At 38.4% G+C, this 15,660-nt stretch overlaps 1 protein-coding gene across 4 annotated transcripts in view; it reads right to left on the bottom strand.

Moving 5' to 3' along the window:
* ABCC4 (ATP binding cassette subfamily C member 4 (PEL blood group)) overlaps positions 1-15,660 on the bottom strand; it is a 156,895-nt gene that overhangs the window by 29,510 nt on the left and 111,725 nt on the right. Inside the window, exons 23-29 of one of the 4 annotated variants that reach the window (XM_071806713.1) lie at positions 13,980-14,090; positions 12,379-12,479; positions 10,053-10,244; positions 6,739-6,792; positions 5,365-5,520; positions 1,394-1,483; positions 755-927 (exon numbers count right to left, since the gene is read on the bottom strand). In XM_071806713.1, the coding sequence (XP_071662814.1) occupies positions 755-927; positions 1,394-1,483; positions 5,365-5,520; positions 6,739-6,792; positions 10,053-10,244; positions 12,379-12,479; positions 13,980-14,090 (877 nt within the window). Of the gene's footprint in view, positions 1-754; positions 928-1,393; positions 1,484-5,364; positions 5,521-6,738; positions 6,796-10,052; positions 10,245-12,378; positions 12,480-13,979; positions 14,091-15,660 lie in introns of those variants that run through there. The other 3 variants (XM_071806706.1, XM_065830443.2, XR_011738437.1) reach the window with 3 other exon arrangements.

The raw sequence follows: 15,660 nt of genomic DNA on the forward strand, positions 1-15,660 counted from the left end.
ACACTCTAGTTCAAACAGGAATGAATTCAGGAAAGTTCTGCTGGCCTGAGTTATACAAGACAAAATAATGAATGATAAATTAGTCCCTCCTGTAGCTTTAAACATCTCCAAATCTGCTTTGCAATTCCTGTGGTGTTTAGAACAGCTTACCTTCCCCCTAGGCCCTGCTTTAGCTGTAATTTATTACACCGGCAGCTGAGCCATCTGAAGGGACAGACCCTCATAAGCAGAAGTATCCTGTTTTGCTTACAGCCAACTTTTCACCTTACCAGTTTATTTTCTTTTTTCTTTTTTTTTTTTTTTCTTTTTTTCCCTATTGTGTGGGGAGGTTTTTTGGGCAAGGGGGATTAATTAATCACTTAATTAATTTTTACTTATTTCCAAGATATTTCTTCCAGAAATCATTAGAAGCCGATTTGTTTCATGGCTATTCTGATGTTACTGGTGTTCATTGCCAAGGTTCTTGTCTTCTTGTCTCTGGCTGCAGGACAGATAAAACTTTGAATATTAATTTCCCTACTTTATGGAATGCACTGAAATTATGGATATTTTGAGCGCTTAGTTTGTATTTTCTGCTCTGTAGCCAAAGCTCAACCGCCCCATTTTGAACAGTTAATTAACATGTATCATTAAAAATATAAAATAGCAATACAAACTACAAGAAGTACAAAGCATTTAAGTTCATCTCTACAGTAAAGACAATGATATTAGAAGAAAAAGTGGCTTATCTTAGTAAAACAGATTTTGGTTTTACCTTGGGTCCACGTTTGCTGTTGCTTCATCGATGATAAGGATCCGATTTTTTTTTAGAACTGCTCTGGCAAGACACACCAGCTGTCTCTGACCAACACTAAAATTAGACCCAGATTCTGCCAGCTGCGTCTCCATTTTATTAGGTAGATCTTCCACAACCTCCTTCAGTTGCACCTGTTGACATATCAACATATTGCAGGATGAGTAACTCCCTTTAAATCAGCTATTGTGTGCCTGATGACACAACAATAACTATGCAAGGTTTACCTTTTATATTCTGACATAAAACGAGTGAGTGCCAAGTTGGATTACACAGCGTGTCAGTTATTAAAATTCTAAAAACATTAAAGCACATTGTTAGGAATCTATTAATGTTCATTAAAATGAAGATATGAATCAAAGCACAACCAAAGCATCATCCCAAAGGATAATTTTTTAATAAAAGACCTACATAACAATATACGTGTCTACACACAGGCGCAAACACACACAAATGCACACACAACGGTCTACCTTTTTCCATCAATGGCATGCCCTTATCAAACCTGATGAAAACATCTAAAACCTAATGCACACAAGCACCATAGTGTTATTTGTCTTGTAAATATCAGATGTACGTCGCTAGATTTAATAAAGTCACCTCTTCCAAGGCATTCCACAGCTCTTCATCGGTGTATTCACTGAAAGGATCCAAGTTTTTCCTCATAGTTCCAGTGAATAAAACAGGCTCCTAAAACCCAGTAAAATTAGCAACGCGTTATAAACACAGGTTTTCTATTGCAATAGGCAATTTAATAGCAATCAGAACTAACCTAGATCAACAATAGCACAGAAATATCCAACAACAAGCTGTCTTTCATGAAATGTAAAGGAGTATTTCACAATAGCATGCTTAAAGTCTGTATAAAGATAATGTACCAAACAGGACAGGTGTGTTTGCAAATTGCTGTACGCAGTTATGTCGGTACTCAAACGGGCATTTACATGCCACTGTTTTGATGCCACAAGCAATCTATATACCTACATGAAATCATCGCTCTTCTCCTGGTATTGTTAATGAAAACCAACAACTACCACTGTCAATGAGCTCACACTCCCAAATTACATTTGGGCAGGGTTGGGGTTTTTTTTCTCCTTTTTTTTTTTTTTTCCTTCTTTCTTTTTACATTTCATACCATAAAAGCCCTTCAGTTTTACCACTGGATCCTAAAAGGAACAGCTTTCACCATTACAACACAATGTTTAAACCTATACAGATAGATGCTAATCTATACTACCACAGCATCAAAGCGAGCTTACTCAGAACTGGAGCACTGCTGGGCAAAGCTCTAAATCAAAATACACCAGGGAGTCAAATCAGTACATTCTCCCATTCAAACAGCAACGTGGGTTTATTACCTGTGGTCGAAGCAAGTTTTGTTCTATTTCAGTTCCCGGTCAGACCAGTTAACAGATCATGAATCAAACTGGCACAAATCAATTCACACTGAAAAATGTAGCGTTTGAGAAGCGGAAGATGACTTTTAGTCCAGAACTCCTTAAGCAACAGATCAGTGCTCACTGATGTGAGTTGCCAGACCTGAGAGTCATGCACTGACACGACTTTAGGGCCAAACTCCTCTTCATACCACACACAAAGACAACAACAACAAGTCAAAAGCTGTAATAGTGCTAATCATAAATGGAGACCATTCATCATGTTGGCAGTCTCCTTTAAATCGGAGAAATCTTATGCAAAACATTTTCTTTTTTTTCTCCCCTAGGAAATAAAATCTAAACTTACATCTGAAAACTTCAGCTTACTTTGAGATTAACCTCTGTCATGACTTATGCTCACCTAACCCCAGTGATAGCCAGCTCCAAAGGGCTGTGGCAAATCAGAATAGAATTTAGACCTTGACCCTTTTATTGTGTCTTTTCATTTCTAAACCACTCTGAGTGGTATAAAAGGATTAACAAAGACAGAACATGCCACAAGCAATGTGAGAGAACGTACGCATTTCTTGACATAACATGCCAATTATTTTAAAGTATCTCTTGCATTAGCAAAACATGTCACTAAAAACCTGTTGAACGAACAAAAGGATTTAATAAAAACATCAACAGGCTAAAGAACATTTTTCTTCAAAAACACCTAGAAAGCAATTTGTTTAACAATACCTATTTCAATACACCATTTGGTGTGTTTCGAAGGTATTGTTACATTTATTTTCCTTTTCAATCCACTTTTATAGGTTGGGAAATAAGAAGCTGAATTTATAAAGTGTTCATAACTATTATAAAAGTCCTAATAACAGACATGTACTGCAAAAGAAGATAAGGCTATTTTTTAATTATCATTTCTGACACAGATTATTATTTAAAATAGTCTGGTTTATGAGAGGAAAGTAATAAGACAAACCTGTAAATAATTGTTGTAAAAATGCTCGCAGTCAGGGAGGCAGACAACATTTGCATAGAAAAGATTTACAAACACAACCTTCACACAGCTCCATCCAAGCAAGCAATTAGAAGCCTAAGCACATCTTTATTTCTCCAGGTAGGTATTTAAACTTACATATAAGAAAATGCCAGTCTTGCCTCATCACTCTCTAGGAATGGTTCTGTTTAGCATGCTTTGTAATTTTAATAAGCATCTCTCCCTCTGGTTTTTTAGCTTCCCACATAATTATGAAGATATTTGCTGCAAAATAACTACCTGATGTTACATTACTATTTCTATTATTGACACTATTATTAACACAGTGCAAGACAATGCCTATCACTCAGTTTACTACAGTATAAACCTTTTTCCAAACCCTCCTCTTCTTCTTCCTACCACCACCGCAGAGTTTTGCATATTTTTAGTGGAAACAAGTCTTCCTTTATGTGGAAAAGAAATGTTATGGGCTAGTTCTCAGACACTTAAAACCCTTTGGGACCATGATGAAAACCCTATCATATGAACTTGAAAAAAAAAATCACAAAACTCAACTGGATTAAAATAGTTTTACAACCATGTCAACAGACCAATATATGAAAAAAAGCCATGTATAATTAAATGCAGCGAACTCTGAGCATCTGCAGTACTCAACATGTAGAAACTGTATTTGAGCAGCAATCTCCCTGTCTCATTACTCTGTCTTATTCAACTGGGTTGAATTCTTCCAAATGTAGAAATCACCTGTCATGCAAGGCTTTCAAAAAGCTGTAGACCTTGAATGAACTGATGATCATCTACTTTCATGAGAACACTGCACACAAAAAAATAGCACTTAAATCCACGTAAAGTCCTCTTTATGTACAAAAGATGACTAGTTCCAGTGAGTACTTCCACTGTACAATAACAAAGCCTTCAGCATGCAGAAACAAAAGACATCTTGCATTAGGCAACAATCCAATCGCTGGAGGAGTATCTCTTTTTTTTTTTTTTTAATAATAGCATACTTGCTGCTTTTCTCCAACTCATATTAAAAAAAAAAATCAGGTAATCAAGAAAGGCTTAGAACCACTGTTCATTACCATTTTTATCAGATTCTCCATTCAAAGAAAGTAATATACCCTGAATGCCATCCTGCCAACAGGTTAGCAAACATTCAGATAGGAAGATGTTGTAGGGACTTTAAATACAATTTCTGTAATAAAATACAGAGATCTGAGAATTAATGTTAAACATGGCAAACTAATTCCTCTGGTTTCCAGGTGTTCTATCTACCTGCTAGAAGATCCCAGACAAATTATTTGCCAAAAACGTGACTTTGCACTTTCAGCATATAAGCCTCCTCCCTCTCCAGTGGAGAGCAAATGATCACAGAAGCGATCAGAGATCTCATGGAACATGGGAACCTGCACAGGCTCTGCCTTCAGGAAGTTTTGAGGTTATATATAACCCTTCTCTGACTCAATGTCTCATTTGAAAGTAAGACCACAGAAGAGAAGACCTGTGACGTACTGAACTTCCTGGAACATCCTTTCTTCTGCTCCAGCACCAGAGATGAGGGTATTCCCAACTCTGCTTTAGGTTTTTTCCTGCCTTCAGCTTCTAAAGCTCACAGAGTTGTTGTTTCCGGATCATAATGACCCACTGTTTTGTCCGTTCCCCCAGTCTCCTCCTGTCCAGCCCTCTGCGACTAATGGAAAGGCTGGTAGCTCACTTCTACTTGGCACATTTGCTCTTTCTAGACCTTGCCTCAGTCAGTTTGCACAGGGGTGACCAGAGAGGTGAGAGTGGTCCCCTCAAAGTCCCTTACTAGGGAGGTTTCAGGCAATGCAGCAGGCAGGTCTTGCTGCCAAAGGATCAAGTGACTTCAGAGAACTGCTCAAGTTTGGTATATTTCTGGGAGATTTTCTCTACTCTTTCCAAGACTACAGGACAACAGCAAACTGATAACACCTACTCACAAGTATTCCAGAACAACAGACAGAAACCTAGAAAGAAAACATTCCAGTTCCCAAAGCTGATTCTTTTTACCTTAAAATAATCAAGACCTTACTCAAGTAAGAGTAACGCCTCATTAAACTTTCTAGGTTTATTGCATATAAGGGTGCAGGGGGAACATATGCTGGCAAAGCATTTTAAATACTACAGCATTATATTGAAAATGTTTATAGCAGACCAAGTCACTCTCTTACCTGAGGTATAATGGAAATTTTCTTCCGCAAGTCATGGAGCCCTAGCTCTGACGTCAAGTACTTGTCAATCCAAATCCTTCCTTCAGGTTCTGCCAAGCGAAAGAGAGCTGCTATCAGAGAGCTCTTCCCAGCTCCGGTTCTTCCCACTATTCCAACCTACAGAGAAGCCAAGCTTGTACAATTAAACCATGAGCTTTTCAGGATAAATTAATACGTCAAGCAACAGTTTTACAACATCACAGCATTTATAGTAGAACAAGCACCAAATAAAACTTCCTTATAATTAACATGTTTTCAAGAGGAAAAACTTCCCCCAGATCAGTCTGGATTAAGGTGACATTTGGATACCAAACAATTTCTTGAATCATATTTAAAGGTGAAAGATTTTCCCTTAATGTGTGGTGTTTTATTGTGTAAACAAGATAAAGTGGCTTGGTGTACAGAGTAAGGTGATTCGAGCCTGCTAATTTTTCTAGTGAACCTGGTTTGCTGGGTGATGTTAGGCAAATAATTTCAGATATACACCAACTTCTCAATCAAAAAAAGGATTCCCACAAAGCACTCTGGGAACAACGTATGAGCAGTATTCCCATTTTAAATAACTGAGACCGATTTTGGTTAGCATGGTTAAGGTGAAGTACTTGAAAACAATCAAACTGTAAAGCCAAAACAAAGCCAAAACTAGCAGGAGTATTATAAACTGTATTCGTGCTTCAGACAACTTCAACAGAGAAGACGCAAGTATTGAAATTAAAAGGTGATGTGAGCAAGATGCAATTCCTTTCCAAACAGGAGAAACAGTGAATAATAAAATCACAGTGATTCAGAAGCTGTATTCGATGTGAAAAAGCAATGCTTTCAGAAAAAAGAGGTAAAGAAAATGTAAAATATGAGATTGCCAACTTTAATCACAAGGAGTTAAGACATACAAATATTTCATATGAAACCAACACTTGGGAGAAAGTAGGTCCATTAATAAATGAGAGGAAACATACAATTAGTGGTGATTAAACACTACTTGAAGAGCAAACTTTTTTTTTTTTAATATGTTGTCTTCAGGTAAAGGATTATTAGAGAAAACAATGTAGAGTAATCAATTGGATCAGAGAAGGTGATGGGAGTAACCATCTACACAGATCTGATCTGGCAGGATTTCTGTATTTCCTGCACTCTGTTCTAGTTGCTACATTTCCAGAAAGAAATCAACACACTGGAAAGAGTTCAGAGAAGCACAACATAAAATTAAAATGGGTTGGAGATACTGATTTGATGAGGAAGGATTTATGAGGATAAAACATGTACGATATAGCCTGACAAAGCGATTGAGGTGCAGAAGGGAGGAAGAAACACGAAAACCTTCATGAGGATACGTACAGACACCAGAGGGCAATTACCCACTGCCTGAGACTCAGCTGTATGCAGTAATGACTGCTGGAATGAAATTAAGCACAGGAAACATTACACCGAAGAACAAAGAGAAACTTTTTAAGAGTGAAGAGACACTAAGTTCAGCCTAAGTAGCAGTGCCCACATTTGATCCAAAACACACAAAGCACTAAACCAGTATACTGCAAGGGGCAACTTATTCTGCATATTCTACTTCTATTTTCTGATTCAATGATTTCATCCAACATTTCATTATTGTACTATTGTATATAAACTAATTAACATTTATACAGTGCTTATTCTTAAAGATACAGCCTAATTTAAGTAAATCTGTTACAAAAAATGATAGAATGTCTAGTATTGTAAATCATATCAGTGAAACAAAGGAAACATAGTTCTGAACAGTTACACTCCAGCTCAGAAAGAAAATGCTGAATGGAGAACACAGACACTCAGAGCTGTGAAGACAAAAGTTCAATTGTTTCTCTGTAAATGTCAGTGATATAAAGTATTGTATTAAGGATATAAAAAAAACATAAAAAAATACATTGATACTTAAAATAAAAGCGCAGCTGCTCTGCATATTGTCAAAATCCCACTTTCAGTTTGGCATCAAATGAAAGGACTATGCTCTTCAGTATTTGGAGGAATCTATTTGTATTTTTGGTCCAATTGACTACAGGCTGCTGAAAATTTACATGAATTTGAAACAGCTCTCAGTATACACATTTATTTAATTTTTTAATATATTGTATTCTTCAGAGAGCAATGTTCATAGCCAGCGCAAACACAGCGACGGTCTGCAAGTGGGAGTCCCAGCCACCTAACAGGAATCATATGGCCAGGATTTTGTCGCCTGACACAAACCATGAGCACACACAGGAGTACACCTGCTACGTCAGGCTCATCATTATCCAAGTGTCACTTGTACTTCAAAGTAGAATTGCACAAAAAATGAGAATGAGTTTACAGCACATCAACTACTTCACTGAAACCACCCCTGTCTTTGTTATCCCTCAGGTAACCTCCCTCTTGTGCAACACTGTGAGAGTATTTATGTGAACAGCTGTCATGCAGTAATCTAGACCCTCACTCTCCTAACTTTTTCCATGTAGCCGTACCCTCAGATTTAGGATCTGTCAAGACAGGGTTCATTTAATAATATATTAGTCAATAAGCATTAATAAGCACCCTAAACCAAAGATAGTGGTGTTTAAAACCCAAGGCTGCACATGCTAACCTTCTCCTGCTGCAGCTGTAATACAAAATCATAGAATAGTTTGGGTTGGAAGGGACCTTCAAAGGTCATCTAGTTCAACCCCCTGCAATGAGTAGGGACATCTTCAACTAGATCAGGCTGCTCAGAGCCCCATCCAGCCTGGCCTTCAGTGTCTCCAGGAAGGGGGCATCTACACCTCTGTGCAACCTGTGCCAGTGTTTCACCACCCTCATTGTAAAAAAATTCTTCCTTGAGTCTAGCCTGAAAAGGCAACTGAAGACGTGAATCACAGCTGGCTGCTGGCAGTGCTCCTCATGTGAGCACTCCCTGGTCTGTTCCCAGCAGACTACTATGTTAGCAAAGATGCTAAAATGGGGTCCCTTCCTCGCTTGCTTTGCCTGTATGGAAACACTCAATGCTGAGTGGATCAGAAGAGACCCTAACGCATGAGTGACCTGCTAGTAATCATCCATTCTTACTGTACCTACAGCTGCCCAACCTGGGTGCTGGGGTGGCCACAAAAAACCCCTACAAGCACAGCAGCTCATTTACCCTGCCAGCAGCACTGCAGCCAGTAGACACTTATACAAGCCGGGGGTACAGTCGTTGCTGACAGCCACACACTCAGAATCCCCAGCAGGTCCGGAAACCTGGTTCTGAAGAGACACTTCTCCATAATTAAAAACATTATAAGGGGCACAGATGCTTGGGAGATTTATTTTACACAGTGGCAGTCTACTGCAGTGTTGTGCAAAACATCATAGAAAACAAACATGAAATTCTTGGCAATAATTTCAAGCTGGGCAAATTCACTTCAGGATGACAAAACCACAGTATAATCACTCAGCAAAAATAAATACCCCCAGTCATCCCTTCCCCTCCTGGCCCCACCAAGGACTGAGTCATCTGCCGCAAATATCTCCTGCTTCCGTTTTTTATTTTATTTTATTTTAGTCTCTCACTACAAAATGTAAATCTGCTTGTCTGCTGTTACATTAGAATGACCTACAACAGCTAAAGAGATGGCTCATAGGCAAGAAAAGTAGAGAGTAAATAAACAAAGTAGAGAGTAGATAAACATCCCTTTTTGCTCTTCTTCTTAAACAGCATTTTTAACTCACTCATACCTAAAATTCCATTAGATCATCTCCAGGGAGCAAAGTTGGGTTGAATTCTGCTAACACTTATGTTATTAAAAAGCTCCACCTGAGCAACAGAACAGGTTTGGGACTGAATGGAAACGCATGTTACAAATGAGGCCAGGGCAGTGATGGGAGAGAGCTGAACCAGCCTCCCAGGGAAGACATCCTAGTCAAAAAAGTACATGCGCATTTGAAATGTGGCAAAGCACAAATTAACTCTGCAGGGCTCTAATTCAATTTTGTCTGTGGGGGAGACCTCCCCTGCAGCATGTTGCCAATTTGGATGGTGTCAAAATTGGGGAGGAAGACTCAAATTTGCAGAGGAAGAAGACACTTATTTCTATGTTTCTTTTGGCTACCAATCTAATTAATGGCAACAGTTAATTGGATTGGTAGCCGAAAGGAACTGAAATGAAATCCCCAATTCTAAACTTATGGAACTGATTTGTATTTCTTTCTTCTCCCGTCCATTCGGGGCTCTGTGCTAGAGCGTGTACCTTCCTTATTTTCAATTGTCTCTGCTCACCTTGTCTGCTGACACCCTTTGTTCCATTTACGTTCCCTCTACTGAATCCCCAGTTTCCTAATGAAGCTCCATTTGCTTTGGATTTGAACAGACATTTGAGGTTTAGTCTGCATTTTGAATGTCTGCCACTTTTTGATGAAACCCCAATTTTATCAGAAAATTATCAAATATATTTAACCCTTTGTTTTGATGGACAGAAAAGTCATATTCCCAGACACATCTATGCTACATTCACAGAAAATAAATAGGCTCCAACTTTTGCTATTAAATATGACTAAGGCTTATTTTTAAAAAGAACACTTAACAATTTCCTAACATACATATATTTTGTAATGTATTTTTATCACATAACCTCTTGTCAGCTTATCATCTTGACTTAATTTCTGTGAAAGGCTAAAGACACCCATATACATACCTTTTCTTTTGGTTTAATTGCAACAGACAAGTGTCTTAACACCAGAGGTCCATCTAGACTGTAAGTGAAGTTAACATTTTCAAATGCTATCATTCCTTGGCTTGGCCATTCAGGTGGTGGACGCTTGTTGGTCTCCCAAGGAGCTTCTTTTTCAAGTTCTGTGTATTCCATTACTCTTTCTACTGATATCATCTAAGAGGAAGAAAGAAGACACATAAACGTAAGTTTCAGCTTCTCGCATACATTACAAATATTGCATCCATATATAAGTGCGTGTGTATTTTTGCTATAAAGACTCAATGCAAAGTTTTCCAGAGTTTTTCTTTTAAGCACAGATAAGAGTATTTGGTATTATTCTATGCTTACTTTACACAACTGAAAAAGTGGAAAGAACGCATCCCATGTCCCACTAAAGAGACAAATCTATCACGATGCATAAATCCAGCCATAAGCATTAATTTCTAATCAGTGTGACTAATTACAAATCTATGTACGTGCATAAGTATTAAGAAATGTAAGCTATTAGAGTTGTTTGCCAGTCTTGGCTAAGATGACACCATTTCACTGTGTGCTCAGAAGACAAAGCTAGAAATGAAACTGCCTTATGAGCTACGGTCAGGTGCACGACAGCTACGAGCATCAAATTACTGGCTTCATCATCCCTTTCTCTGTCCTTATCAACACCACTGTGCTCATCCCCAGCAAGTATTTTAAATATGTTCGTCACAAGCAACTCCACAGTCCTAGACAGCTGTTACCACATGATTAGTGACTCATCTGCAATAAAACTTGTTTTCCTATACATTTTACACCAGATATGAAAGAAACAGCAATATTTGCCGATGCTGCTAATCTTACGGAAACAAAGAGAAACCAAAGTTGAGCCATCTAGACACCTTTTTCCTCTTGGACAAATACTTAAAGTTCTGTTTAGGCTCTGGTATGCATTCTGACCCATACAACTTCCCAGTACAATTAATCTCATTTACTTAGATCCATTCACAGATGGATTCTGAAAAAAAAAAAAAACGCCAAAATAAACATCATATAGGTATCTGGTACGCTTATTTTGCCCGGTGTGGTTTTAAGGGCAGAGGTCACTAGACAGCAAGTTCCCTGACCTCATTCATTGCCACCTTCCCGTTCCACATTACAAAATAAGCTCCAAGGAATAACATATAAGGAAGGAATGACAGAGTAGAACAGAGAGGAAATGTTCTTGCCTCCCCCAGATGTAGTCAGCCTTTAATAAGAAGGGATTTTTGGTGGATGTCCACTTGTCAAAGAAGTCAATGCTAATCATAGCTCCATAAAATTATCAACATTCCACATCAAAGTCAGCTTAGGGAATGGTAAGCCTTTCTCCTCCAAAGTGTTTCTGAGTCACAGTCTCAAAGAGAGTAACCTAGTACATACGAGTCCAACAGACTGACACTTCCAAAATCTCCCAACTAGTACAAAACACCCCATTTCTCACCAAAGCCTGTCACCACTAGTTTATTCATGTTCGAAAAATGCTCTGAAAAAGCAACATGCTAGGCAAAAAAAACCCCAAATCTAGCATAATTATTAATTCTCTGTTATTAAAGATGGTTTGGTAACTTTGACAAAAGGACTGCACATACTTCCTAGACTATGGTCAGCAAATCATAATTACAAGTAACCTTCAGTTGTCAAAACAACACAAACCCCTCCATGTTTATGCTCAGTATGTTCTTTTTATAGTATTTTTTTCTTATCTATTAACTTAAGAAAGTAAATAGGCAAACTAGAAGACGCTAGTAAACAGGTGGAAGGCACTTTATTTTATATCTTGGAAAACACACAATCCTCTCAGCTGAATATAAACAACTAGTTTCAAATACTTGTTAACTTACAACAAATTCAGAATATACAAGCCTTGACAATGAATTAACAAGACCCTAAAAGTGCCACGAGTGACATTAAACAAATTTAAAAATGCAATAAGCAGTAATAAACTTAAAATCTCAAATATTAAAAAAAAGTCTTACTTACAGAGAGGGATTAATTCCTTTTAATTTTATCAAGTTGCAATGCAATTGTCTATGCTGTAACTACACGGTCTTTGCTATAAAGTAAATGGAGAGGGACAATCACTGGGCACAATTCATCTCAATAGACATTCAAAAATTGGTCAGCCAAATTATACCCTGGAAGAGGCTGCTTTTCTTCACACACTGTGTTACCTCAACTGCTTGCTAAGGTATTAATGTCCTCAGTTAATTAAGAAGAATCCCATTCTTAAGGCCTCATGTCACAACCATGAAAAGGAAGCAAGAGGTGCAAAGGCAGAAATCAACATTACCAGGTTTTCAACTTCAGCACTTTGTCTAACACCCCACTGGAATGTTCCCATGAGGGTGATTGCGTAGGATAGCGCCAAACCAACCTGCCCTGCGTTCAAAGCTGCAGAACAAAGAAAAGAAGAAAAAGAGAATCAAATAGGTACACTGGTAATTACACAAAATCCTAGTTAATTTCACTTTCATGAGGTTACTTACATGATGGAAGCATCACAGCCAGAATTTTGTTTGGTTACACCGTACTTGCCATCTATGCAATGAGTAGCTCTGGGCAATACAGCTACTTGCTGCATATTTTTTTTGTATGTTTTGGTAATTGTCTGTGTATTTGAAAAGATAATCCAAATTCTCCTTGGCCTGGCATTTTATCTGAAAACTGAGGTTCAGTGTCAATACCATACTTACATGGCTACCTACGATCATCCCTAACTGACTGAGCATTAGTAACTTTTCACGTGTTTCTAAGGGAATTAGATCAGCCCCTAAACCTAAGTGAAAAATAGTGTAAAATGGTTTCGCAATAAGTTACAAACATTTACATCAACTATGTACTCTTGTAAGTGATCAGATAAAATAACAGGACAGAGTATTTCCCCCACTGTTCACAAAAGCATTTATTGTGTTCAGTGGGCCTGCTCTCACAAAATAAATTAATTCTGTCCGCCTCAATATTAAGCATGATCGTCCTCTGACTTACTTGAACTTTATCCTAGCATAGCTCTATTGACTTCAAGAGAGCTACTCCTTATCCAGAGGCAAGAAAGATTCAGTACCATTGTTTTGACTTGTCTTTTTGCATTCTAATAACATCAAACTTAGCTCAAAATCTTCAGTGTGGAGCAGCAGTGTGTTCAAATTTTAAAACACACATGCATATACAGAACTTATCCAAAAGAAAAAGAAAAGAAACAAAACCAGCAAATTAGCACTAATTTTCATGTCCAAGATAATTACTTCTTCCTTCATATTTTAGATGACTATCTCATCCTCGTACATCTAACCCAATTACATCCTGGATGATGCATACACTTATGACACTTCATGAGTGACAGAGAACATAAAATGTACTACTACGAGGTGCTTTTCTTACTGGAACTGGCCTATCCTGCTGATCCAAGACATTAGGAGAGTATCCCTCGGAATTTTAGCTTGCCTACTGTGTTATGCGTAGAAAGGAAGAAATTGTTAAGCAGCAACTCTGTGGGTGTTTCAGTATGAAAAGCAAAACCCCGTAGGCCCAAAAAAGAAAGACAAAGGTGGAGAAATTAAAAAAAAAAAAAAAAAAGAGAACGAAGATTTATTTGTTGTTATTGCTCTGAAAGCCAGAATCTCAAAAGCAAAGACTACAGTTCTGCAAGTCTGTTTGCCCATTTGGGGATGACAGGAGATGCCTGCCTAAGCCCGGAAGATGTCTGAACTGCCTCCAGTATTTGCAGGAAAGCAGATACAGCCCCAATGCCCTAGACTGAGGTCATGATCTAGAAAGAAACACTGAACTTAATTACAGTCCTTAAACAATTAGAAACAGCAAACTACAAAAAAGAATTAGACATTACTATAGAAGGTAATTACTGGGTGAACTTTTTCTAACATCTGTACTTACTGTTGGCGAGAAGCAGGGAACCAAAAGCAACCACTATGACAAAAATGGCACAGATGGCATCCAGACGCACAGCAAACCACCTCGAGGTTGTCAAAAATAGAAACCAGGCCTCTAAAGTGTATTTAAAAAGACATAAGAGCAGTGGATTATTGGAAAACTAAGCTGTATAACTATTATTAAATTGTGTTGATATTATAAGTTGTTAAAAAAAACACTGATATCTTCAAGTGCACATCTGTACGGACTGATGATGATCAGAGTCTTGTCCAGTTTTCCTGAAATGGTCTAACCTAGATTTCACACTAACAGCAACCACACCTGGTACAACAAACAGTAATAGGAAGAACAACAGTCAAGGCCTGAAGTATGGTCCATTTCTTTAAAATGGCAGCTTTTTAACTCTAGTGGACTCGAGACTCTTGTATGAAAAGTAGAAGTACAACTACATTTGCTGTAGCTGGATCATGGTCTACAAGCTTTTAGCTAGAGTATATCAGAACACAACTGTCAGAGTCAAGTCTTTAGAGGGCAGCTGCAGCCAGTTAAACCCCCATAAGAGCCACTCAATACAGCCAGTGCAGCTACAGATCAATTCAACTGACTAAATGCACATATCTACTTTTGAAGGAGCTCACAGGTGGACATCTCCACTGGGCACTTACATCCAGGTGTCCACAATCTCATGCTAAATTCCATCCCAGATAGATATGTTACAGTACAAGATATAGGAGACAGCAGCTAAAGACACTGTAATACAGAAGGCAAAGTGTTTGTATTCAGGGCCAAAACCAGAAGTCAAGTGGTCATAACAACGTGTGGCATTATGTCTTGCTTAGGCTGCAGTCAGATGAATTGTTCCAGCTGCCACCAACTCACACCAGAAGGTTACCAGCCCAACCCTTTCTGCATCACTTGTCATCACTCCATGCTAAAGATCAGTGCTATTTCAATTGTTTCACTGTTCCTTAGCCCAGTGCTGGGAAAGATTCAAACTAAAAAAAAAAAAAAACAAAAACAAACCCAAAACAATGCCCTTTTATAAAAAGAGAGGAGGTAATCCTGTTTTTAAGCCAGATCATTTTGGATAGCCAGATTACGAAGTGATCAAATCAATAATTCAGCCAACAGAAGTGCAGGAGGGCAGTAACTCTGAGGAGCCGTGGAGGGAAAGAGTGAGGATGACAACAGGCAGCCAAGTAAGGTCCAGAGCTGGTAACCTCTTAGTCCCACTCACATAAACTCTAACTGCATATGCCTGACCACTGGTTTCATTAAAAAGACAACTGATGTGGTCTAATGGACCACACTGAAGCACATTGGACAATATGTGCAGAAGAAAGTGCTACATCTTCATAAACCTAGGTCCAGAAAAGGAATCCACTGTGATAAATTAGGGATCTCTCTGAAACCCAGGATCTGAGTGACCCTGGAAACAGGGCCTGTGACAGCTTCCTGGTGACACAGAAGGCCATTTTTGGTGCAACAGTATAGTTGTAAGACCAAGAAATGGGACATTTGGGTTGCAGATTTTTTCCGCTCTAAGGTTTTTCTCCATTGATCCTGTCGCCAGCTTGAGATGGGTCATTTTGCAAACTTCCTCTGTAAACAGAGCCAGTCACTGTGCATGTAGGAACATGGCATTCATGAGGACTAAAAAAGACTCATCATGACGTAACTTCTC

This window comes from Patagioenas fasciata, chromosome 1 (genome assembly GCF_037038585.1).
Source record: "Patagioenas fasciata isolate bPatFas1 chromosome 1, bPatFas1.hap1, whole genome shotgun sequence".
Classification (NCBI taxonomy): Eukaryota; Metazoa; Chordata; class Aves; order Columbiformes; family Columbidae; genus Patagioenas; species Patagioenas fasciata.